This window comes from Passer montanus, unplaced genomic scaffold (genome assembly GCF_014805655.1).
Source record: "Passer montanus isolate IOZ18808 unplaced genomic scaffold, ASM1480565v1 scaffold6, whole genome shotgun sequence".
Lineage (NCBI taxonomy): Eukaryota > Metazoa > Chordata > Aves > Passeriformes > Passeridae > Passer > Passer montanus.
The window spans coordinates 14,188,042-14,215,207 of NW_024371037.1; the positions used below are offsets into that span (position 1 = coordinate 14,188,042).

General features: G+C 39.0%; 1 protein-coding gene across 2 annotated transcripts in view; it reads left to right on the forward strand.

Annotated features, from left to right (window-relative positions):
* TMEM117 (transmembrane protein 117) overlaps positions 1-27,166 on the forward strand; it is a 184,830-nt gene that overhangs the window by 129,500 nt on the left and 28,164 nt on the right. For both annotated transcript variants that reach the window (XM_039726858.1, XM_039726857.1), the window contains exon 6: positions 14,047-14,206. In XM_039726858.1, coding sequence (XP_039582792.1) covers positions 14,047-14,206 — 160 coding nt within the window. The remainder of the gene's footprint in view (positions 1-14,046; positions 14,207-27,166) is intronic.

The following is a 27,166-nucleotide window of genomic DNA, read 5'->3' on the forward strand; positions in this document are numbered from 1 at the left end:
TGGTTGTTTTTTTTTTTTGTTTGTTTGGTTTTTTTGTTTGTTTGTTTTTTTTTTAAGTAGACATTGATAAGGGTTATCAACTCAGAAATGTCTGTGATAGATTACCAGTAATGGATGGAAAGGCCCAGGGATGACTGTAAGCCACATTCATCTTTCACAGCCTCTTAGCTAGAGATGACAGTTATTTTCAGGGCTCCCAGGAAGAACATAAAGCAAAAAACCTCATTGAAGAACTGGTCAAATTAATTTAATATCAACTCTGTACAATGACTGGATAACCTGGGAGAAAGCTGAAGATAATACTAACCAAGTTAATCCAAATGGCTAAACAAAGCTTTCTGAGATGCTATATCTAGTCCCCAAAGCTGTCTTCATTCTTAGAACCTTTGTGAAATGGATGCAGTTATTTGCAATACAAAAGTCTAAAAATGTGGCTGATTCTAGTCTCTGCAGTGCTGATCAAAGAAGCCCAGTGCATCCATTTATTCCAAATTCTGATTTGTTTCAAAGTCTCATCAACAAGACAAAGGTTCCCTGTTTAGAGAGAAAGTGAGAAGCTGTAAAATATAGCCCTTCCAAAAGTATTGCTCTAGCTTTTCACTGTAGGTGCTTGCTGGAGATTGATTGAGCAATCATATTAGTGGTGGGGTGGCAGCTTGTAGACATTTATGCTTGTCAAACACACGTGTTGAAGTATTTTACAGGAAGAAAAGGATCACAGAGCTGTAAAACTAGAGGGGACACAATCAGTGAGGAGTAAAAGTGTTTAAGAGAATAATAAACATGGAATTAATGAAATTTGGTCAGCACAATCTCTATTAAACTTGGGCTCACTTTAGCTGCAGCTTAACTATTTTGAGCACAGTACAATCATGCAAGCAAAGCAAAATCTGATGTACTATTTGGGTCTCTGGAGGTAAACTGGGTGGATACCTAACCTCACCTAGATGTGGCCCCTTGTCCAGACAGCTCATCTATTTCTAGGGCAAGATAAAAGGCCTGTCCCCAGATTGTAGCCTGGGTCTGGTGAAAGAATTGCCTTGTTGCATAGGTAAAAGTGGTGTGATTAATCACTCTCTAAGTCTTTTTAAAAGATGGTTGTAACCCTAAAGGAGATCCACGAGAGAAAACTGTGGGAGAAGAAACAAATGTCTCTGATGATACCCAGGTGTGATTAATCACTTACTCTCTAAGTCTTTCTAAAAGATGGTTGTAACCCTAAAGGACATCCACGAGAGAAAACTGTGGGAGAAGAAACAAATGTCTCTGATGATACCCCAGGAAAAAAAATGAAAACTGATGGCTTTTAGCAGTCCCTGTCAATCCCTACTGCCTGAGATCTGCAGTGTCATTCAGCAGTCTGGTACTACTCCCCTGCCTTAAAACCTGCTGAGGTGTCCTTTGTCCTTTGCATTAGTCCCAGATCAACAAAAGACACTCAAATCTTAGGGCCAAAGGGGCTCTATTACAAGCTACAAATCACAGGGAAATGTATTCAGAACTAAGTCAGGTCAAGTGGACAGAAGGAAGGAACAGGTCTAAAACTGAATGGGTACTGACTGTGATGAGGAAATGTCAGCTAAAAGCAAATGTTTTGGTTTTTTTCAGCATAGAATTATATGACTGAGATGGTAAATTCTGAGCATCTTTAATGTTAAGTCTTACTTGTTAGGATGTTGGAAGTGGAAGAGACCAAGACTGGAAGGTAAAGGATGACAATTTCCGGAGGAAAGGGATCTTTGCTTAAACCTTTTGGGGAATCCTGCAATAAAGCTTTTGATTGCTGTATTTTAAGAAAACCAAAACATTCAAATAAGCATCATTATTGGTTAAATTTTCATTGATAAATGTTTCTCATCCATGGGAAGGAATTTCTCATCAGAAGTAGTGAGACCCCTGTCTCCTCAGAGTAGCCAGTAGCATGATGATCCCATCCACAAGGATGATTGCTGATCTGAGCTCTGCACTTCTCTTTGCAGGGCGGGTATGGGACAGGCTTTAGCCTGGGTTTTACTGCATCTTTGCTGAGTTCCCTGAATATTGCTGTTCCTTCCAGGATTTATCTGGTTTCTGTTTACTGGAACAATTTGGGAAATAGTGCAGATTAGTCTCAGCATAGAACACAGGACTTTTTCTGAAATAGTGAAAAATTTCTGTTTGAGGGGGATAACTATTTCCTGGAAAACCTAAAGTTTATCCAGTATGTATCTGGGCATATTAGCGAATTTAGCCATAACAATTCCCAAGTTCCCTGATGCACTTTCTTCTTGGAAATTTCTGTTTATCTTCCACTGAAAAGTGACAAAATTCACATTGTCACAGAGCTGAGAATATAATTATTGGAACAGCACTGGCTGTCAGGATGTGTTTTGGTGAGTTTTTTTTATTATCTTCTTTTTGTTAAATCTTATTTCTAGTCCTGTTCTACTGTTAGAAAGGTTAACCTTCCAGGAAGTCAAAATCACAGCAATTTGCATGTGATTTTTCTTTTATTCTTAAGAAGACATATCAGCCTTATACTGGAACTGGCTCAACTTGCGAAAAATAAGGTATATGAACTTTTATTTTCTAGAGAATGTTTGAGTTGGTATAAATTCTCTGGTCATCCTGTTATTCACTTTCTTGGAAGAAGCTGGCTCCATCTTCTTGCTCACCTCCCCAGAGGCATTTGGTGGAGGGCAGTTGTTAGTTTCTCCCATCCCCCAGGCTCTCTTCATGGGACAAGTGTTTCAGCCCCTAACCAGTAAAGCTTTAGAATACTCCACTTTAAAACCACCACTTTAGTTTATTGGTGCTTTTTATGTACTGTTGGCCAAAAACTGGATGTGATATTCTGGATATGAGTTGGATATGTCCCTTGATCTACTGGTTGTGCCTCTGTTACTGCAGCCCTGGACGCTGTTGGAACTTCTTTATTGCCAGCAGGCATGCCTGGCATGCACTCAGCTTGCTGTCTAGTAATTCCCTTTTCTCACTGAGGTAAAATCTGAAAGATTTTTGATATAAAAATGTGGTTTTTCTGGAAGCAAAATGAAAGTTTTTTTGCGGGTTTTTTTTGTTTGTTTTTTGTTTGGTTGGGTTTTTTTGGCTTTGTTTTTTTTTATGTTGCAGTTGTTTTGGAAATACATTTATCAAAATATAATCAAGTTGTTGGGTGAAAGACCCTGTATTTATTTAAAATGCTTTTGTTTGTTTTTTGCTTGGTTGGTTTTTTGGGGTTTTTTTTGGCTTTGTTTTTTTTTTATGTTACAGTTGTTTTGGAAATACATTTAATCAAAATATAATCAAGTTGTTGGGTGAAAGACCCTGTATTTATTTAAAATGCTTTGGGGAAAATAAACCTGAAGAGCAGTTCAAAACAATTGCAATTATATTTTACTGTAATAGGGTTTGCGCAGATATAGTTGTGGAAAGCAATGTCTTGATGAATGAGAAACTATATCCCATAGATATGATGGTGTATGAACCCCTAAAATAATGAGAAATTTCTTGTTCAATAAAAGTAGTGTATAGATAAATTATACAGCTAGTCTAGTCTAGAACATAGAAAGCTATTAAACTGTTATGTTTAATTTATTCTAAACTTGAACTGTATTTTAAATTTCAGTTTTGGTTGTAATATATTGTCTGAGAAGCCCTGACAATGTATGTGTATACTGTACAGCTCTCCCACCCACTTATAAATGTTTTCTAAGAGTAGCAACATGACAGTATCGTGGCAAGGACAACATGTTCCATATGTTCTGCTTAGATAAACTAAGTTCCATTTTTATGCTTTATACTTGGTAACTCTTAGAACCACAGAGTGATACTTTTATAATCACACATACTATGGGAAATTTTATGGGGTCTGTTCTTGTTTTCTTTTCCAAAAACTTGCAAGGATAATTTTATGACAGCCACATCAAAATTGTATGTGAAATAATTTCAGTTTTCTAAAATACCTTTTTAAAAAGCAAGCAAACCCCAACTTTTCAGTGACTGCTTTCATTTGATAGTTTCTAAATACAAATTTTCCATTATTTTATTCAAATATGAGTGTTGTTAATTCCTACATAAAGTATATTTGTTTTTCATTTCAAAAATACAAAGGCTTTTCATTTGAATAAATTAAAACATCAAGAACTGACTTCAGTTTTGAGATGTCTGATGTTTATTGTGTTGATCATGGCTATCAACATGCCAGCTCCTGCTACAGGCAATGGAGCTCTGGTCAATGCACATGATCATTATTCAGCTTGCCACTACTTACCTGTAGTCACCTGCATAATTTTCCAGACTCCATCATTTGAATAAAGGTGGGATTCAGGTCCCTAAACATAGGCATAGGCTAAAATTTGAAATGCTTTGGTGTATTGAAATGCTTTGGTGTATTGAAATAGTGCACAGGCCTGGTGGACAGGACATGGGGCTCAGAGGAGACCTTCTGTTGCATGATTTGAAGACCAACAAAGGTACTCCACAGCAGCCCAAATCATGCTAAACTAAATTTGATTTAGGCAACCAAATCTCACAGTACATCTCTGTTGACTGTCATAAGAGATTAGATGTGTTATTTCACATGCAGACTTCTGAAAAAAACCAAACCTCTATGGTTAAGTTTCTGGCTGATTCTGAATTCCTTGTAAAATGTTCTATTTGCACTAAATTAACCCATATGTAAAAATAATGTATTTTAAAAAAATAATGATCAGTTTTTTGCTTGGCTCTAGAAGAAATGTAGCAGACCTCACTGTGCTTTCAGAAAAAATTTGAATAACTTAAATGCAGAAAAGAAATACAAGTCTAGAATATCCTGAAGGAAACATTCCGAGTGTTGGTTGTATAGTAAAACATTGATCAGGTTTAAAGTTCCATTAATGATTAAATAAACTGTGAACAGAAACAATGCTAGTAAATTCAGCAATTGAGAAGTAATTAATTATTCATTAAAGAATTGCTTTATTAATTAATTAATTTTACCACTTTTCTTACTTAAATGTTTTCAATTGTGTCTTTTGAAAATTAATCAGTTTGTCTTAAAGCAATCATCTAGAAATCCAAATAATGCAGATCATAGACAGGATTGAAAATGTGGTGTTAAATCCACACTTACAGTATTTTTTGTTTCTAAAACTAGAATTTAATGATGTGTCTCAATTCAGGAAAATCAAGGACGTGTTGAGACATACTTTTAGCTCCTGCTCTGGGTCTGAAAAGCTTAATTTTAGGCTTTTAGAATAGCATTTCAATTACCATCTAAATGCACTTGAAATAGGTTTTCCCTTCTAAATATTAAAACATATATCTTTTCAGTTTCAAAAGTTTTTTTTCCTGTTCTACATTGCAATGAATCTAAGACTTTACTGAGTGTTTCATGGTAACTGAGAAATGGAGATCTATAACATCTTCTCATGACCGTTTGTAGCAGTTGTTGAGGATAGTGGAAACGTGAAAGTCAAAGTCCCTCTTCTGTATGTTTTGACAAATATCCCATGTCTTATCCCTTGATAAACAGTCTTTACCTCACACTAGCCAGGGACTGGGAATAACTGAGCACTAAGACACATGGGTGTAGGAAATCTGTGTCCAGAGGATTGTTGATTCATGACTAATGTCACATCATGACTAATGTTGACTCATGTATACTAAGCAGACCAGCTCTAGCTAGAGAGTCTGAACAAATAGTACCTTGTAGCATGTGAAAATCTTCTTGTTATTGCATCCAGCTGGCCTCATTAACACTGATATTCAAATAGCTGTTCTGACTTACTCAGAACAGGTAATGGCCTCTGCACTGTTTGTATTACCTTGTGTAACTGAGCTGCTGCCCTAGCTCCACAGCCACAATGAGGTGCAGGAATTGTGCCCAGTTCTGACACAGCTTCCCTCACATTGCAGAAATCATCCCTTTCATGGGTCATTTTGCATATTGAAGAACTGCACTTGTCTGAACATACACCATTTTTGCTGACTAATTGCCAGGCAGGTCTATCCTAAGCTATATTGTTGCTCTGAAAAATATTTTTTCCTGTTCTACATTGCAATGGATCTAAGACTTTACTGAGTGTTTCATGGTGACTGAGAAATGGAGGTCTATAACATCTTCTCATGACCGTTTGTAGCAGTTGTTGAGGATAGTGGAAACGTGAAAGTCAAAGTCCCTCTTCTGTATGTTTGGACAAATATCCCATGTCTTATCCCTTGATAAACAGTCTTTACCTCACTCTAGCCAGGGACTGGGAATAACTGAGCACTAAGACACATGGGTGTAGGAAATCTGTGTCCAGAGGATTGTTGATTCATGACTAATGTCACATCATGACTAATGTTGACTCATGTATACTAAGCAGACCAGCTCTAGCTAGAGAGTCTGAACAAATAGTACCTTGTAGCATGTGAAAATCTTCTTGTTATTGCATCCAGCTGGCCTCATTAACACTAATATTCAAATAGCTGTTCTGACTTACTCAGAACAGGTAATGGCCTCTGCACTGTTTGTATTACCTTGTGTAACTGAGCTGCTGCCCTAGCTCCACAGCCACAATGAGGTGCAGGAATTGTGCCCAGTTCTGACACAGCTTCCCTCACATTGCAGAAATCATCCCTTTCATGGGTAAATTTTGCATATTGAAGAACTGCACTTGTCTGAACATACACCATTTTTGCTGACTAATTGCCAGGCAGGTCTATCCTAAGCTATATTGTTGCTCTGAAAATATTTTTTTAAATCTTTTTTCTGTTGTTTTTTGAGCAGCTGTCTTCCACTCCCCGTTCCATTGATAAAATAAGTGATGTATCCATATGAAAGTAAAACATGGAAGAAAAATGCCTTCTCTTTACCTTATATAGAATTTTGTTTGGTTTTCTGTTTTGATTCAGGTTTTTTTCCAAATGCTTTCTGCTGGAATTAAGCAATTAACTTCTAACTTTGGAATTTGAACATGAAGTAGAGTTCTTTGGATATGATTCATGTGAATTTTATACTACCTTGCATATGATAGTGATTGAAAATGCTTTTTACAAGTAAGACCATGAACTTTCATAAACTTTTTGCCTTTCTGTGTCACAGATAGGAAATGGCATTTGAAATGTAAAGCTTATGGTGACGAGTTTAATTTAAATGAGCTGCTGTTTCAAATAGATAACACTTTCATTTTAGTAAATTAATGGTGTGGCAAAAGGAAACTCAAAGATGCTTCTACCTGTAATAAAAATATGATGCGCTAGAATTCTGATATTGCACCAGGTGATTACATTACCTAATCTTATTAATTTTATTACATGAAACAGCAAAATGTTTCCTTTATATATTAACATAAATGTAATTTCAGGCTTTATACAAATCTTTGTGCAAAATTCCCAAATAGCTCTGGAATCATATTGATACGCTCTAATAAAATCAAAACTGTGACAGGCAAAAGATAGATGTGAAGCAACGTTTGTGGGAAGGGTTGTTGGGGGTAGGTTAGCTCCAGGAACATCTGGGGCTGGAAAAGGCAAGACGAGGTGATCCCAGCAAGTCCCTAGCCTTGCTACTCCTCCACTTTCCTCATCTGGAAACCCACATGATTTTCTTATTGTTAGGGCTTAAACTGGGGTTGGTTTAGTGTTCAGTTTAAGGTTAGGATTGAGAGAGTCAAAGAGCCTAGAGCTTCAGGAGCGCTGGGTCTGGAAAACCATGCCAACACCATCCCAGCAAGGCCCAGCCTTGCTGCTCCTGCATCTTTCTGAACTTGAAACCCATTGTATAGGGTTAGGGCTAGCCTAGTGCTGGGGCTAGGGTTAGGCTTAGGGTTAGTGTTAGCTTTAGGGTTAGAGTTGAGAGAGTCAATGAGCCGACAGCTCCAGAAACACTGGAGCTGGAAAAGGCATGACCACATGATCCCTGCAAGGCTCCAGTCTTGCTGGGCCTCCATTTTTCTGATCTGGAAAACCTATAGGATTTTGTTAGGTTCAGAGCTGAAACTGGTGTTAGGGTTAGGATTGGGGTTATACTTAGGGTTCAGAGATTCAAAGAGCCTTGAGCTCTAGGGACACTCTGGCTGGAAAAGGCATACCAAGTCAATTCCATCAAAGCCCCAGTCTTGCTTGTTCTACATCTTTGTGATCTGGAAAGCCTATAATGTTACTAAGTAAATATATGAAAAAACAGAAAAACCATTCCAATTTTGCCACCTCAGAACATCCTTTATACTCTGTGGTGTCCAATTTCTTCAGCTCACCAGTCAGAATGACAAGCAGCATTGTTTAGAAGACTCAGCTGGGAACGTATGGTTCTCAAAATGTGCAGTATCTGCTAATGATGAGTAGTTATGAGCCACACACAGCATAGGAAGTGTTTCAGAACCAGTAGTTACTAGCAAATGCTGAATTACTTACACATTACTTTCAACAGGACAGAAGTCAGGCATACACTTTTGTGGTGACAAGGACTTTAAAAAATAATGTGATTCAACATTTGAATTATAACCATTTTCTTCTAATTGATATTTAACTTCAGATAATTAAGTCTCATTGATGGTAATCTGCATTAATGTAATTTCTCCCATTTACTCATGGCTGCAGAGCATGCCATGGGGAGAATGGTGCTCTGAAATCTGACTATAGTATTGCTCCATATCTCTGCCACATATTTATCTCCATCAGGATCAAACACTTTATTTTAACAAGAGGTCCAATGTAATTAACTCTCTAAATATTCCTAGATTTCTAGGGACTGTATGTACTACCAATTCACTTCAGTAGCACATTTCTGGGGTGGACCTGCCAGTTACCTCTCCACCTCCCCTTTCTTTAATGGTATGGATTGCTCTGGGGTGCACAAGTGTGATTTCTTCTGGATACATCTGAAGTGGACACTGGGATCTCACCTGGTGTGCTAAAGTTATGGATGCATGCTCAGGTCAGCCCACACTACCCAAACACTGTGAATATGGGATCCTCAACACCAACTGTGTCACTCTGTGGCACTGCAATAGCTGCTGGTAAACACAGAAATCTCGAGGCCCTGCTTTCTCTTTCAGAGAACTGTCCCATAGGGGCAGAAGAGCAGTGGCCAGCTGGAGGATTGAAGCTATGCTGCTCCAGGGAACACAGATGCTTTCCACCACCAGAGCATCTGTCCCTTATATTTGCTTAATTGCAGAAGTGGTTCTGACACCAAGCAACAGGCAGACTAAATATTTTATTTTGAATGGGTTTAGTGCTGCTATTTTTGACGGATTAAATAACAGAGCCCTTCTTAATTAAAACAAGTGAAATAAAAAGTGTTGGCATTTGTATATGAACATCTGCAGTAGCATTGTTCTTTATAGTTATTGTACACTGTGTGACTGTATATTTGGCCAGTGTTGATTCTGAGATTAAAAATTATGTAGAGTATTTGACTCAATGGATTATCTTTCTTTCCTGAGGACTGGAAAGCCTTTTTAAATATAAGGAGCAGTAAAATTTGTTGTTCCTCTTCTGTATCTGTTTTCACAGGATATTTGCAACTATTTGGGTACATTCATGAGAAGTTGCCAAGGCAATCAGAGCCAGTGCAGGTGCATTTCATAGCAGAGTGAGGGATTGTGACTCATGGTGGGTGGTTTCTGAGTTGGGGAAACCCCAGGGAGGTGCAGAGACATGCCAGGAACTGGCAGTGTGATGTGGGTGGGACAGCAGACACCCACTCCCACTCAGGGCAGCCCTAAGGAGCGTGACTGACCAGTTTCTTGGTCCTGTCAAATGTGTTCATTCCAAATGAACAACATATTAAGCAATACTTGGAATCCTTGTTAACAATGTTTCATGATTTACAAATGACCCAGCTTAGTGACAATTAGATGTGAAATTAAGATGAAAAGTTCTCAAAATGCTGAGTCATACAAATCCAAGAGCTACTTTTACTAATCACAGGTAGGGGTTTTTTTGGGAAAAGGTGTAGTCAAAGGGCAAGATAATGTTTTTTGCCTCTAGAAAAAGACAAAATGAAAATGAGGAAAATAACTAAAGTTTGTCTTTCATCTCTTCAGTTGGTCTTATCTGATCATCAAAGCTGTAGCATCACAAAAGATTTAGCAGAGGGTCATGTAAGAGAAGAAACTTCTAAATACCTCCAAAAATGAGCAGCTCAAAGTCACAACTAAAGGGAAGGTAGTGTTATGCAGAGAACTGTATTTAACTTTTGAATGAAAAACTTCATTTTCTCTATGTTACAATATGAGAAAATAAGTTCCATCACAGACCAGAATCCATTTTTTATATACTTTCCCCTGATGATTTAGACATGAAGAATCATGGGATTCAGATTGGAAACAGTTCTTGTTTCCAACATTAAATGTTTTATGAACATGTATACCTTTATTAGCTTGTCTTTTCTCTTTCCAGGGACAAATTCTGGATTGTTCAGTTTTTCACTCAGTACAGACAAATAAGAGACTGATTCCTGAGGGAGTGGCTGGATGGAGTCAAAGATGCTCGTAGGTTTGGAGGGGATGTGCTATGAATGGTCTTGTGGTACTGCCTTGGGGCTGCAAGAGAATCAGTTGTGGCCTCATGGGCTCTGCTTAGGAGTTCCTCATGAGGGAGGTAGGACATATTTAACAGCAGAAGAGAGTGTCTCCAAGCATCCAGGACATAAGATCACAGTGGCTCATTGTGTTTCCTCTCTACAAGGTTTAGGTGACCCTGTCTGCCATGAGGGAACCACCTTCAGTGACTAAAACTGCTCAGCTTCTGGTCCATGTGGTTCACAACCTTCGGCTCATTGTGTTTCCTCTCTACAGGGTTTAGGTTGTGACCCTGTCTGCCATGAGGGAACCACCTTCAGTGACTAAAACTGCTCAGCTTCTGGTCCATGTGGTTCACAACCTTTCATAATGTATAATATACTGGAGGACAGACTTAAAGTTGGTCAGTTTGGTCAAAGCTTATAGTGCAAGAAAGTGTTGTGGAAAGGGGCAGAAGGGAAGATGCACCTGTTTTGGGCCTTGCCAAGTTTTTGAGAACCAGATTAGTATTCTGTCAACAAATGGGCCTGTATGGATTCAGTTTGGCATGAGTGATTTGATTTGACAAATTCAAGACCAAACTCAGTCCTGGCAATCAAAGATTATTATAGAGATACAGTCTAAAAAATTGCCTATTTTTTGAGAGGTTTCTGGCAGTAAAAGTTCTTCTCTTTCAGCCTCCCCTTTTTTATCCCTCCCCAGCAGCACTGGGGATTTTAAATAATCACTGGCAGTGATAAGCACAGTACTGACTTTTGTGGACCTGCCTAATAATTTTAACTATTCAGTATGCTATTGGTCTAGACAGTGTTTATTTGCACTCTTAAGGAGTATGCAGTAGGCTGTAAAATGTGTGTTATTGCAGCTGAATAGGTGTCCAGGGCACATAATCATTCAATACAGCAAGCTAGAATTAGAAGTGAAATATAAAAGTGCGTTTCCTTCGTGAACTAGAGGCAGAAATTGCATTTCTTAGTGCCTGGTACAGAGAAAAGTCAGTCCTCTCTTGCTCTTCACCTTGTAGCCTTTCCCCTTCTGTAATGAGGAGAGGTCCTGCCAGCAATGTGGGGAATAGGTTGACGGTGTAGCTCTTTCTCAATAATGTGCATTGCAGATTAAAGGGCAAACTACACTGGGCTAGATATAGCAGGGCAGCTCACACTGGTTTATCCAATACAAGTTATGTCAAGTTAAGTGAAATTCTCATTTTTTTTTTCTTAATCTCCAGGACATTGTACTTTCACAAGGAGCGAACTGAACTCTAACCCAAGAAACCTCAGTTTATAATAACTCCAAAAGCACGTATTGAATATCTTGCTGTGCTCCAGTATCATAGGTCAAAAATACAACTGAGTACTAATTATGCTGTTTAATGCAACCATTTTGAAAGTCTATTTCTAACCTTATTTGTTGGTCTAGCATTTTCTTATTCCATTAGCAGCCCATTTTCTGCTCCCTTCCCTCTCTATTTGACATTTCAGAATGAATAACAAAGCCGTTTTCTAAGTGCATATGCATTTCCTCAAGGAAATCAGGACTTGAGTACACACGTCGGGTCTTTGCATGCATGCCAACAAAGCATGAATAAAAATAAGCCTGCCTTTGCTTGCCTACATGCCAAAGTCTGATCTTCCATGCTTTGAACTCTTGCTCCAAAATGCAAATGCATAATTCAAGAGGACTGAGGCAGAATAGTCTTGAGCATAACTTCTGGGTATATACTTCCTATAGCAAAATACTCAGATTTGAATTATGGTTTTAAACTTCCTCTGCCCCAGGAGAGGTGGTTCCACAGAAAAAGGTCAAGGAAAATCAGGGTGCCTAGTGGCTGGGGGAGTCTGCCTTGGCCAGCAGACAAGTGCTGAGGATTGCTTTCTTTCTGGAGAACCTTTCAGGTAAAGTAAGAACATTAACCATGAGAATTTCAAATATTATGTGAAGGTGAAATAAGTAGGGAAAAACACTTTTGTGTGTCTCAAGAGACTATATGCAAGAGAGAGAGAACTGTCTTTCTGAAGTAAACTGTTCTGTGTATGTACCAAAGTGGAGCTTGTAGAAAAGTCAGGTTCAGGTACTGACAGTTGAGATGGTAGCTAAGCAAATATTTTGGGATAAGAAGGCTTGACTATTGCTTAGGTCTAATTACATTTCATATACCTCATTTATTGTTTTTTTCTTGCCTAGGTGCTCATAATTCTTTTGAGGGAAATTGTTGGGGCATCAACCGTAGTGTTGCATGTAACTGAGTTAATTTATTAAGAACAAAAATAGTCATTCCAATGTAAAGGTGGTGGCAATCAAGTAATTTTGTCTCATTACATTGAAGAAGTGCAGCCCATCATGTCACAGAAGAATGATGTTGATGAGTCCAAATGTATTATACTATTGCCTATGTACATATTTGGTTTTCCTTCCTCACAGATAGACAAGGCTGCTGTATAAAAAGAAATGCATACAGACTGGTAGCCTGTGACTACTGGTGTACAGATATTTTTTCCCTCTGCTGAGTATTGGTCCTGTTTGGAAATGTCATGGGAAATATTCTTCACTTTATTTTACAACCTTCAGTGGCTGAAGAAAATGAGACATTATTGCTGTAGAAAAAAAATCCTGCCACAATTATTTAGTCATGAGTATGCATTCAGGTTTTGATATGCCACTATTATAGCACAGATTTGCTGACAGCTATGGCTACTGGAAAAAGCCTTGCTCATCCTTAAATTACCAACTAAATTTTCCAGCTTCCATGGAACCAGAAGTTAAATCAGTCACTGCTGCCAACTCTTTAAGGTATTACCAAAGTGATGCTGGAAATGATGCAGAGGTATTTTTCAGGGATAGCTTAGAAAGATATTTTCTAAATACTGTGTTTCAAAATTGTGTGAATTAGTCAAATGTGTCTTCTGGAATTCTTGTAGCATTTATACAGGGGCCTTAATACTTTTGTGATTCACTTTTCACTTTTGACTTCTCAGAAAAGTCATAACATTGTTAAAAACTTTTATGAAGGACATCTTAGAAAACATAAAGCAAAATCTTTCTATAATCTCCAGAATTTGAAAACAAATTAATTTATTGCATTGAATTTTTTTTTTAATGGAGACATATATAAAAATTAGACTTCACAGTTAGTGTCTTACAGCTCCTACAGCTCAGAAAAGATTTTCAGTTTCTAATGTCTTTGGTGCCTTACACAATGTTTTCTCAATTAGTTAATTTGAATTTGGCATAGATCATGCAGGCCTTGGTATGTTTTACTTCTCTTATTTACTTACCTGGTTTTCGTCTTCAGTGAAAAGTACAGAATGAAAAACCAGAGTGATATACTCCAGCTAATTTTGCAACATGCTTAGTACTAGCTACTAAATTTATTTTCACTAAGGATACAGCTGACTGCTTTCTTTCTTAAATTAAAAGATTTGTTTGTGCACTTAATTTTCTTTAGTCGGTTTTCATCAATGGGAAAGTGCTGATAAAATGCTAGTTGACCATTAGAAGACAGATAAAACAGAATGATGCATCTTCATTACTATTGTATTCTCCCTGAAATATTTTTTCTTCTTCCTTCCAGGACGGTTCTGTTTACTCTGACCTCTGTAGTTGTGCTTGTCATCACTACTGACTGGATCAGCTGGGACAAGCTGAATCGTGGATTTCTGCCAAGTGATGAGGTCTCAAGAGCCTTCTTGGCTTCTTTCATCTTGGTGTTTGACCTTCTTATTGTCATGCAGGTACACTCCTAATGTTTCACTCCGGCTGTTGAGGCTGCCTAGTCACTCTATTTCCTCTAAAGCAAATGGTGTTTTGAAGAAACATGTTTCCTGGGCTGTTGGGGTCCACTCCAGCTAGCTACAGACCCTTGCCCACACGATACTTCATAGACAAAGGTAAAAGATTAGAGAAGAGCTCTCCTCCACGTTGGAAACGTTGTCCTTTATTCCAAGACACACATCAGACAGACAAACCCATGGGAGAAAGAGAGAGCATTCCCTGGCAGCACGGAGCTTTTATACCCCCTGGGATGGGGACTGAGGGAGAGGTCCACAGCCAGTGGGACACCAGTGAGGAGTGGCAAGGGGAGGGGTAACCCAGGGGAGAGACCACCGGGGGTACCGGGACAGGTGAGGGAAAGAACATGTGATGGGGAAACGGGGTAACAAACCACATGGTATAACATAAGCTATACAGTACAATACAAAACTATTCTGTGCAAATTCCCAATGCAAGAGAGCAACTAAACTGATGCACCACAACAGTATTTAGCTACGAAAATGTAAATAAATGTTTCGTTTACAATCACTATTAGGGAGGGCATTTTATAACATCATTCTCAGTAACTCTGCAAAAAAGGCCTCTAGCCTTTTATTGCAAAAATATTGGTGATTTCTCTTCTTAGAGTGCTAGGTAAGAACTGTATGACTTTCCAAATTAGAAAGTGTTTTCTGCAAAAATTACATCAGGAAAAGAAACAGAAGCTGGTTGTTTTGTAAATTCAAATCTTCTCTTAGGAAGATGAAATAAATTCAGAAAAGAAAGAAATACTTCCAGATTTCAAGCATTTACAATATTATACACTAAGATACTTTAATAGATGAAAATTAATATTTGCTATTAAGATTCAGCTTTCCACTTTCACATGAATTTTTTTTTTACTTGATGACAGATCCTTGTAGTGTAATGACTTCTGCCTGAAAGCTTAACTGGGGAGATGGTTCATTGTAATCTGCCTGATGTCTGCTCCTTTCAATCTACCTATAAAGAAAGGAGTCTGGGTCACAGAAAAACCTTCTTCATGTGATGCTGTGCTCTCCTCTTTGCATCTATATGTGGTTTGAGATTTGTGTGAATAATTAACCCAAAGCTCTGAGAAAAATTATGTCATTAGGGCTGAGGCAAGGAAGAGGAGCATGGAAGGCCCATGGCTTTGCTCTTAGTCCTAGGCATGTTAGTCTGTTGAACTGGAGGTCAGCAAAGAATATAAAAAGAACCAGTTGGTCCATCCTCTCCAATATATTATTAATTCTGCCAGCAGAGAGTGTTTCTGAGACATTCAGTTCTCTTAAAAAACTATCTATTACTTATACCATAGAGTAATTATCATAGAGGTAACACTGGTGGCACTCAGATTTTATCAGTGCTGTACTAGGGCTTGAAAGGTGCATAGAGTCCTGTAGTTCAGTGTTGTTTTCCAATGTCCAGTGCTCACTGTGGTTTGTGGTCAGAACTGGAAGGATAAGAAAGGAAATGCTGTTTTTCTCATAATACTGCTTTTCTTGTAAAATTTCTGGTGCTTTGTTTTCTCTACCCTTGAATTTTACATTTTGTTTGATGTTTCAAAAAGATTCAAGAGAATGTATAATAAATTATTGTACTTTACGGAGCTGTAATGAAAGTATGAATGAAAATGTATCAAGCTGTACTGAATTTGATATTGCATGCAGGCTAGAAAAACAGAGCTGTCTTCATATAAAATTTGTATTAAACCATTCTTTTGGCTTTGATAAATGAAATCCCAGTATTTTGATCTTGGAGTTGCTGAATATAGAGAAAAATCTTATGTGAAACAGCTTGTCCTGAGTACTCTTTCATATTTTTATAACACAAAGCAGGAGGCTCTTTTTAATTGCATTTCTAAGTGATATTTGTATGATGAAGTTATTTATTTACATGAAGTTATTTATTTGGACTGTGAAAATATGTTGGCAAGTTTTATTTAAAATGTAGTTTTAGTATTGCTACTCCAATAATCTCATGTTGAGAGAGCAAAATATTAAATCGCGTGGAATAACAGAATGGCAGGTTGGAAGGGACCAGAGTGGGTCATCTGGTCCAACCTCCCTGCTCAAGAGACTCATCCTGGAGTACATTGCACAGGGTTGTGTCCAGACAGTTCTTGAATATCTCCCCTGAGGGAGACTCCACAACCTCTCTGAACAATCTATTCTTGAGCATGGTCTCCTGCATGGTAAAGTTCTTCCTCATTTTCAGGTGGAATTCCCTGGGCTCCCTGTGCATCAATTTCTGCCCATTGCCTCTTGTCCTATTGCTTGGAACCACCAAAAAAAGCCCAGCTCCATCCTTTTGACGCCTTCCCTTCAGATACTGACAAGATTGATAAGGTCATGTCTCAGATGTGAACTCAGAAATAAGGGCAGGTGACCAGTGGCAAGTTTTTCAGATGAGTCAGGGTAGATGGATCTTTGCCTTTAATAAAACTAATGACAGATCCACCTCCATTTCTGAGGCAGGTTTTACAGAGAGGAGCCATACACCCTGGACTACTTTTGTCAGAATTCTGTGGAGTGTTTCATTCCGCTCAGAGTATATTGCTCTTCCTAGCAGATTTTAGACACGCCTGTCAAACAGCATTACAGAAATGTATAACCATTTTGAAGACACACTTGTACTCAGCTAATTGTGCAATGTTTGCCCAAGAATCCTGCTGTGAGGTCTGGCTCTGTTGTAGTGTATCTCCTGTGGCCTGCAGATCTCTGTAGGAGAAGGGACAAGTTCAAGTGGGGTGACTTTGGGAGAAACCTTTCTGTAGCAAGTAATGGATTTTCCTTCCTGCAGTGTCTCACACAGTAAAGACTTTCCCCTCTTCTTTTGTCCTTTCTGCATCCTCATCTATGGATTGTGGAAGTGTTCCTTATCAGTACTGATGTAAAACATTTGAAAATAATCCTGAAAATAAAAATTAATTAAAGGAATAGAAAGGAACAGTCTTGACCTACATCTTCACTTTATTTGTACTTGTTATGAAATTCAAGTGACATACCTGAGTATATTCCTAAATACCATTTAACCAAAAAAAGGTATGTTTCTCATGCCATTATTGCATGGCATTTCTTTGTAGTGGGTCAGATGTGAATCTTTCTTTCCTATGCTAGATTTCTTTTCTTGAATCTGCCTCTACAGCTGCTGCTTATGGATTTATAGCTGCATTGAATTCCTTGGTCCCAAAGTGCTGGGTTTTTTTCCGTGAGAGTCACTGCTTTGAATGATATCAAGTCTCTTTCAGTTCAATTTTGAACACAGAACAGTAGCTCTCCTGAGCTCCACTTTCATCCATCAGGCATCTGTTTTCTCTTAATTTTCCTGTCTCATCTCTCTGTGACTGGTAAAAAGGGAATGAGTTATTGTGTACTAAGAGAGACAAGTTAGTGTGGTTCCAGAAATGGCCAGCTCAGGAACCAGCACATAGAAATGGAGTGTCCTACAGAGGGAAATGTCCCTGCCCGTCTCCTGGCAGGGAAGTAAGGCTCTGACTAAATAGGGCATGAAGCCTCCACACCTCCTTCACTTTGTTCTTTACTGAGGATAAGGCAAAGAGAATAGAAATGTATTATATTTACAGATCAGAAAATGAAATAATGTTTTGGCAATCAAATGGTTTTATTTTAAAGGAAAACACTTCAGAGTTCAATGAAAGTGTAGGTAGTGTTTATGTAAAAGTGTGATGAGGGTCAAAAATCATTGATATGTGTAATTAAAATCGAGAAGTTTCTGTTGAAATATTTTCAAGATCCAGCAGGATATATAAATTTCCTCTAAAAATCCTTGAAACATTTTTTTGCTCCCTTGCCAGGCCATACTATAAATTGCAGTTCATTTCTTCAAGTCTTTCCATTACTTTGGGACTAAGAGAATTATAAGCAAAATAATTTTCCGCTGAGAAAAGGTGGGTGTATTTTGTCCCTTATTGCACATTATATACCTTACTATTTTAACGAGCTGTCTGGTTTTTCTTGCAGTGTTACCATTCTGTGCTTGTCTAGTTTGATAACTGGCACCATCTTTTTATGCTGTGGATTTTATTAAACAAGACATGTGAAGCACAGTATTTTTAAGTGCATTTCATCTTTTATACTGATTGCAGATGGTTAAGTCTTGCTCGGGTGCATTATATTTATCTCAAGCATTATAAATCCAACTCCAGTGTTTTCTTTAGCTGCTGTAACTTGGTGTATTTTTGATGACCTGAATCCTCTTGTGCCAATTTATACTGGCTGAGGGCTGAGCCCTTTTTTTAGCTCTGTCACTTAGTTCCTCATTTGCAGAAGAGGAACAACTGTAGTTCTTTTCTTTCACTGTTTGTGTGATTGTCTGCTTAAGCCCCCAAGGTGCTCAGTGAAGGAGGCTGACTTGGTACAACTTCTGGTGTAATCAGGCACCAGTCCCAGCTGGAGCCTCATGGCTCTGAGATGACTACACACAAAATGAATTAGCTGAAAAAGCTTCTCATTTGTCACAGTCATTCCCTTTTACCCTGACAATTGGTACGTGCCATACATGTGACACTGAGGCCCTTCTTTGGCAGTGCAGGTGTTTGCCTGAAATAACAAAGCAGACCCAGCATTTAAAAGTAGACCCAGCATTTTCACATACTGCCCCTGGAAACCAACATATCCAGCCCAAATTCACAGAAAAACATGCACTCATAGGAACAATAAAATATGGGAATTGTTTACAAGTCTTTCACAGGACTATTTTAATCTTTAATAGCAAGGAGAGCCTTTTCATAGATTCTGCTGTAATCAGTGTGTGATAGGCTTTGTTATTGCTGGGTGTACGTGTAAGAAATGTTGCATTGCTTAAGAGTATATTGGAGTGATTTACGTTGATAGTAATGGTGATATTCAGGTAATTTCAGCTCTCCACAGAAATGCTCTGGAATGTATTTTTTGACTGTAGAAATCTGCTTTGTTATGAGCATTACACAGGTTTTTATGTGAAAATAAAAATTCTGAGATGAGGCTGAACAGGTTCAGCTGCTTCCTAAATGATAGAATTGCTTGCAATTTTTAAATGCAAGCAATGAATTAAAAAGAGAAAGATAAACCTCAATCTGCCATCATTAGACAGAGCACTGCCTTGGCAACAAGTTTTATGCCCATCCATATCTGACCTTTAGCTACATGGCATATTGAACATACGAGACTGTACAGAGCATACAGATCCACCTATCAATAATACTGAGTTTCAAGTAAGAAGAGGGAGCAAGAACAGCTTGGTTGCTCTTAATTAAACCTTAGAGAGGAAAAGAAACAAGAATATGCTTGATATTGTTAGTCTAGCTGAGTTATTTCTGCAAAGCTGATTGAATGGCAGATGTTTATACTTCCTCGAAAAGTTTGAAGCCTGTAATATGAAACACTAAGAAAAAGACAATTACTTTTATTGCCTTTGACTTCTAACATCCTATAAAGCTGCTGCTTTTATTTGTATAACAAAACAGACATATTTAATCACTGAGTGTTTTGAGATACCAAATGCATTAGCTATTTTTACATCTGTTAGAATCCAGACTTTACTGAGCCCATCAATAAATATTTTTTTTCCATATGTATAGAGGAGGGGAACTATTCCCTAGTGCTTTTAGAGATTTGAAATGATAGGTTGTGATAGTTTCTGAATTTCAACTACCATTTAATTACTCAGTTATACCGTGTTTGGCATCATGTCCCTGTGGGTCACAGGTGTTGTGTAAGTGTGGCCTTCAGTGAACCAGGTTTCTAGTTTCCTACAGGTCAAAAGCTAAAAAGTTTCCTTCTTCTGGAATGTGACCATGTTTGCTGCTGTGTCATGTAATTATTTTTAAGGAAAGGAGATTCCCCAGAATAACACCGGGTCTGACAGATAGATTGGGCACCAGCACTACATAACACAGTGTAATTTCTGTGTTTCCCACTGGAGCAGCAAAACAATGAAATCAACATACCTACAGAGTCTCCCAAACAGTCTCAGTAGTGTCCTGCAGCTGGCTTTGGACTGAACTATGCCTTGGCTGGTCCCCAAAAAATTAACCTCTTTATCTCTTCCTAGTACCCAGACAGTATTTGCAATATAATGTTTCATTAAGACCCTACCTGAGCCAACGGGTGCTGTAGGGATATCAACACATCATTGCTCTTGTTGAAATGGTACGAGCAGAGACAAAGGTGATACTGCTCAAATTGGCAAAGAGCTGTAGTTTTCACCTCACTCTCCCCAACACTTTTTTGATTGCTGCAGTAGCCAGTAATGCTGAACTTGTCCTGATACCTCTAATGCTAGAATGACACAGCCTCAGGTACTGTGTGATGGTGCCGTGTGCTTTCATCTCCTGCTTCATTAGCAGAGCGGGCAGCCACAGGCACAGAGGGGACAATCCATTAGCAACCAATGCAAGGTGGAGCTGTCAGAGCCTCTGAAATCAGTCACAGCCAGCATGGAATCCATTTCTCCCTGGATGAAAATAGCTGAATTAAAGAGCTGCTTTCAGGACTGGCCCTGGGGATGGCAGTGTGTGTCCTAAGGCAGCCCGATGCTGGGAGAGGTTTGAAGCACTTATGAGGGCCATAAAGGAGAAAAAAGCCCAGGCCCAGCAGTCATGGCTGCAGCTTCAAGCCTGGCCACCTCCAGCTCATAGCAGACATTTGAAAGCAGTTCCCTTTCTCTGCTTTAAGGTCATGGTGGTAGCAGGATAGTCCTGCTGTGCCTGGTAGCACATCAGCAGAGAGAAAGATTTGAAATTGGCTTAATCCCCTGCAATGGTCTCCCTCCATCCAGCAGCACGGTACGGTGCACCAGAGGCACAGGGGGAGGCACAGACCAATGGCAGTTGCTGGTGGCAGTGCCCCACTCCTGGAGAAGTACTCATGGTTTCAGTCACCCAACCTTGGCAGGGCTGCTTTTCTGCTGTGGCCAGCCAAATTTGGCCATCACCTTCAAGAAGTTTTTACTCTGTCCTGGCCAACTCTGTTTCCATCTCTTTTTCAACAATTGTAGAAGCCTTTGGAGCACTGCACTTCTCTGTGAATTCACAGCTTGCACCCCTGCCAGCATTAATTTAATGATACAGTAAGTAAGAAGACTTCACTGTAGTTGTTCTGGCTGGTAATGGTCATTTTGTCTGTGATTTTATTTCATCTTTCAGGAGAGACACTGAATCTCTTTCTTTCATATAAATCCAGCTTTGATTTCACTCTCCATCAGTTCTCACTGAGCTTTGCTGTGATGTTGTTTCCCGCATCACGTACCACACAAGGAATTAAATGATGGAAATTTGTGGCTAGGTAATCCATTCTATTGCTTGTAGATGAAAATGAGAAAACAGTGTACATCAATTTCTAATGTATCTCACTATGGATTTAAGGATATAATCCTATAATCCTTGGATGCCTCTTTACTTTTAGTTTCGCCCAGGTGGCTTTTGGACTTGACTATATACAATGTGCAGCACACATTTGGTCTGTAATGAAATTTCATTCCATTTCAGAATTGTGTGCCCAAAGTGGAGAAACAATTCTCAACAGCAGCACTGATCCCATGTATAAGACACAATCTGTTAAGGAGTAGGTGGTAGAAAAGTAGTGATTAAGTAATCTGCTTTATCAGACAGCAGAGTTAGAGGAAACCAAGAAGATTGTTGTTCCATGTCAGGAATGCAAGTGTACATTTTTATGGTCTCGATTTGGCCCAGTCTTTGTAGGCTGTGTGTTGCAGAAAGCTGCCCAGACTTCCCAGACTCTGGGTGACATTTCTGAAGGCAACTGCTTGGTGGTGTCCCAGCCACCTGCAACTGCCACCTCCCAGACAAGAACTGCAGCATGTTCTTTTGGCTCTAGGTTGTGCTTTCGTCCTGACCTTAAGTTGAAAAGCAACAGCTGCATCTTCTGAACGAATGTTAAATACCCTTGGGGATGTGTCTGGCATCTGGGCCAAACAATTACTGTACTAATCTAAATTACACAAACTCTTACTGTTCCTCAAGGTCAGGCTGCAAAGATTTTCATATCTGGACAATGTGTTCTAAATACAGGGGATTAGAGAAAGAAAAACATCACACAAACAAGCCTAATATCAGAAATAAGCAGATGATAATTTAAGCAAGACGAATACAGTGACATATAAAAAGTGGTGTTAAAAGTGTGACAACACCACTGAAGCTGCAGAATCATGCATTCAGGAATTAGGAGATGTCAGAATTAAGTCACCAGTATAAATTTTTCACCCCTATTTTATCCATGCATTGTGATACAATCTTTACTTATCTATCCACATTCCATTTTTCCACAGGACCTCTCTCACTTGCTGCACTAGATGAGTGGTGTTCACTTAATTAGAAGCTATTCCATATTTTGGTTTACCTTTTTTGTGCAGCCTGTGGCCCCAGGCCTTACTTACTGCACATGATTGGAACCTTGATATGAAGATGAAATCATTAATTTCCTTGTGGACTTTTTTGTGACACTCATTGCTGTATTTCCTAAGGGCTTCTCAAGCATTAATATATTTATCTTCACAATAGCCTTCACAACAGGAGTATTATTGTCCATTATTGTCCACATTTTATACTGAGGCACAAAGAAATTAAAGTCAAACGGCCCCTAATTTGAAATGTCTGAGGACATTATTATGAAAATTCATATTATTACCCATCTCTTATCTGAGCAGTTACCTAATTGAGGGAGGAGGGTCTAGCATATTATTTCATCATTAACAGACAGAGCCACATATTTACTTGATGTAATCTTATATATTATTATACTGACAGCCCTATTTCTCTTGTAGCATTCAAACTAATTTTAAAACAGTTTCATTGCTTGCTTTGAATGATGCCTATAACTGTGTCAAATATCTAGCTCCATAAAAAGTCTGGTTACTTTTTTATGCTGATCTTAAAGGAGGACAATTTGGTCCTATCTGGATAGTGCCATGCACTACAAGACTTTTATTCTCCCCACTAATATCGTGTCAACTCTTACTCTTCCCAGTGGTGATATATTCAGGTTCCAGCTCTCATTAGTTTCAATACCAGCCATGGGCACTTGTCACTTGTACAAATCTAAGTGTAGGTAGGGTAGGGAGGCAATCCCACAGGGAAAAAATAATAGTTTGGTTTTGGAAATTCACTTGGTGTCTCTTAGATGTCTCATAGCAGAGTTGGTTGAGAGATGTGTCATAGCAGAGCTGGTCAAATTCAGTTTCTCCTAGCAGCAATGACTTTTGTAACAAGAGGCAAATGTTTTCACATCTGCTGCTACCTCTTACATTTATACCCCACTTCCCACACAATTTCCAGCTTGTGCAGCAGATGCAGAGTGCAGGAGAACTACAGGGGTCTCTGCCACTATATATTTCCACCTCATGATCATAAATTAGATACTTCTTAATGAAAAAAGTTGTTTCTTCTGGAACAAATTTTGTGATCCAGTAACTAAGAAAGGATTGTACCATGCCTACCCACAAGGTACAGATAACCTTAGTCTGACACCTAGTTCTTGAGTCTTCACCACTGAAATATTCAGGCAGATGCCTTAATGCACAGTTTTCTGTGTGCAAAAATCTGATATTTTTTTACAGACAGATGGCAATCTCAAAATCAAAAGCCTGCCATATGAATTCAATATGTCTTATCAGGTACTGGAACTCTTACTTCCCCTGCAGGGATGTTTGCCATGTGAGCAACTGCTAATAGCAGTGTGTGTTTTTTCTCCCAATGAGACAGTTCATAAGAAAGAATAGAAGTATACTCTGCCTCTGTGCTTCACATCTGCTTGTTAACAGCAGAGAGTACTGATAATTAGAGGCATGGGGACCAGTCCAAACTCCAGAGCCAGTGTGGTACTGACACTTTCTGATCACATCCCCAAGCATGGCTTTTTCCTTCCTGTCGCTTCCAAGTCCTCTCTCTGTGTCTCCTTTTTTGCCCCTATCCTGGGTCCTCCTCATGTTCGGTTCTGGGACATATCCCCTTATTTATATCCAATTCCAGCTTTAAGTCATCATGTCTCTCATTTCTAGGCTCCATATTTAGTGAATCTGACTCATCTAGCTGTTCAAACCAGAATCACTCCTTGTCTCCCTTCCCTCTCTCCCTAATTCAGTCCCTTCTTCCTTAACCAGTTTCCTTCTCTCATCCCTACCCTCTTGCCCTCATTCAAGTCTCTCCTCTCTTTCCCCTCCTTTTGTGTAGTCTATTCCAATTTTCCTTATAAACCTTTGTGTCTCTGTGGTCATTTCCTGTCACAGCATGGCCCAGGCTGTGTGGCTGCACATGGAAATGCCAAGCCTTCTGCCCAGCCTCTTAGAGAAGGCTGCTGGGGGGGGAAGGAGGACAGGGTTTATAATAGAATAATTTAGGTAAAATAAGACCCTTAAGATCAAGTTATTAATCTAACACCGCCAAGTCCACCACTAAACCTTGTCCCTAAACATCACCTCTAAATGTCTTTTACATAGATCCAGGGATGGGGGCTAAATCACTTCCCTGGGCAGCCTGTTCCAATGCATATAATACAAAGTTTTGTTCTGGCAATGTACAGCTTGAAAATGGTCTAAATACCTTTACTTTGATTCAACATACTGCTATGTTGTGCTATGTGCAAAATAAAAAGAAAAACACCAAAAAATGAAAATTAGTTTTAAAAACTAGTCCCTGCTACACTCAGTCTCAGAGCCAAATGCCATTTTTCGTCCATCTTCCCTCAGGTCCAGATGCCTAGCTCAAGCTGTACTTGACTAGCTCCAGCTGCACATAGAGTACTTGGGATTAGTAATTGGAGGAAAGCTGTCTCTCTGTCTCTTGGCTGCTGTGCAGGGCCACCTCAGTCCTTGTTTGAGAGCAGCTCAGAGTCCTGCCAGCAGCAGCAAAAACTGGAGGTGAAGGCAAAGGGGAGATGGAGGATACCCTGTCTCTCTTCTGAGATATGCAGTTTCACTACAGAGCCTGATTCTCTAGGAGCCGAGGGACTCTTTGGCATGCTGAGTGATGCAGAGTTTGGGAAGATGCACATTTCTGAACCTTTAGCTAGATTCTTGTAACTATGAAAATTACTGGCTTTTCAAAGGTACCTTAAACTGTTTCACTTTGGGGCAGGTATTTACAGGAAAGCAAGAGGCACATTTCTGACACAGAGGTACTCCCTTGCTAAACTGTATGTCTCCACTTGAAATATCTCTACAGAGCAGAGCAACTTATTTTGTCTTTGGTCTCACTCTCAGAAGTGCTAGTTGAAATGGTGCTAGTTGAAAATGTCAAAACCCTAAACCAGAAACATAGGAAAAAAAAAAAACCCCAAACAAAAACCAACCAACCAAAACCAAAAAAGAAACCAAAACAAAAAAAAAACAGCCTGAGGCACACACCAGACATGGGCTGTGTTCAGCCCAAGCAGTTGTATTTGGAAGAGTTATAAGCAAATGAGATCAGTGGTGCACAAGCCCACTTGCATGATAAGCAGCAGCACTGTGATTTCTGCCTGCTCTATATGGCACCTGCCACAGTGGTAGCTGGGTGCCCTTGTGTATGAATTCCTCTAGTGCCATTTTTTATAGCAATATTAACCCAATGCCACTCTCTTTTCATACTGCAAGGAGCTTCCTGCATTTCTTTCAGCTACTTTTATAAAACTACATAAGGACTGAGTTTTCTCACCCTGTTGCTCCGTGGGAGGGGTCTGGAAGGAAGAACAGTCTCTGCTCCCTTGACCTGCTGAATTTCAGATCAACAGAGATAAGACTTTTCCCAGCTCTACACAACTGTGCTGCAGTATCCTGGCTCCATTTTTAGCCTTCACTGAGATGGTGGCTCCAACTTGACACAACTGTGTTGGTTTGCAGACAAAATGCCTGGTTCATATTGGTGATGCTCAGAGTCTGAGCAGAGTTGTTGTGTAGCCACTTCCATGCACATTTTCTCAACCTAACTTTTGTATTCGTTTTTCTAGCCACAAAAAAAATCTTGCTTTTCGTTTACATAGTGCTTGTAAGTATGCTTGTAGCAGTTTTGAACTGTAAAAAAAATTGAAAATGAAGTTTTTGTTCCCCATACAGTAAATAAATTTCTACAGTGTGTCCCAATGCAAATATACACAGTTGTAAGGTTTCTTCTGCAAAGAGCTCTTCAGAAAGTGCTGCTCACTGGGACAGTGAGAGGCAATCTATCAGGATAGTATTATCCAGCAAAAACATTTTTTCTACTGTATCAATTAATGGTGTTATTGTTTCTAAGAATTGTTCATAAGAATTTCCAGATTGCTACTGGAAATTCAGAAAAGTGATGAGAATCTTAAAAAACTGCAGCTAAACTGCAAGTTCCATCGGGGATAGAATAACTGTGTCTGTATAGCCACACACAGAACCATGCAGGCTAGATGGGCCTTCAGGTTGTATAAGAAAATTAAATGAAACTATTACTATGTTTTTTGTCTAAATCATAGATTTCTGTAACATTAAAGTTAGAATGAGAACATGTACTTAATTTTCCTTAGTGATTTAGTTCCAAAAAGGTAACACATTCTGGTAGAAATCATTGTGCAGAATCATACTCATTAAAAGATACATGTAATTATCAGTTGTATGATTGGCAATTGCCCTTATATCATGGAAATCAGTGAACATTTCCAGTGCTTTTTCAGGGAAGTAGAATGTTGTCGTTAGTGACAGTTGAGTAGCAAGCCTCTAATAACTCTCTTTTCTGTCAAAGAATCTGCTTCAAGGGACTTCACTCTCTTATTAGCAAAAGGATTTCCATGTATCTGGTATGAGTTCATAGGAAACAATTAAGTATTTAGAATTAGGCATGAGGCAATGTAGACTTGAATAGTATGTTTATCAGAAGGAAATAGTATGGCTTGCTTCTTAAATGGTTGCTACAAGAGTTAAATGAGAGATATTTTCCCTTAATTTTGACTCAGCATTTAAAG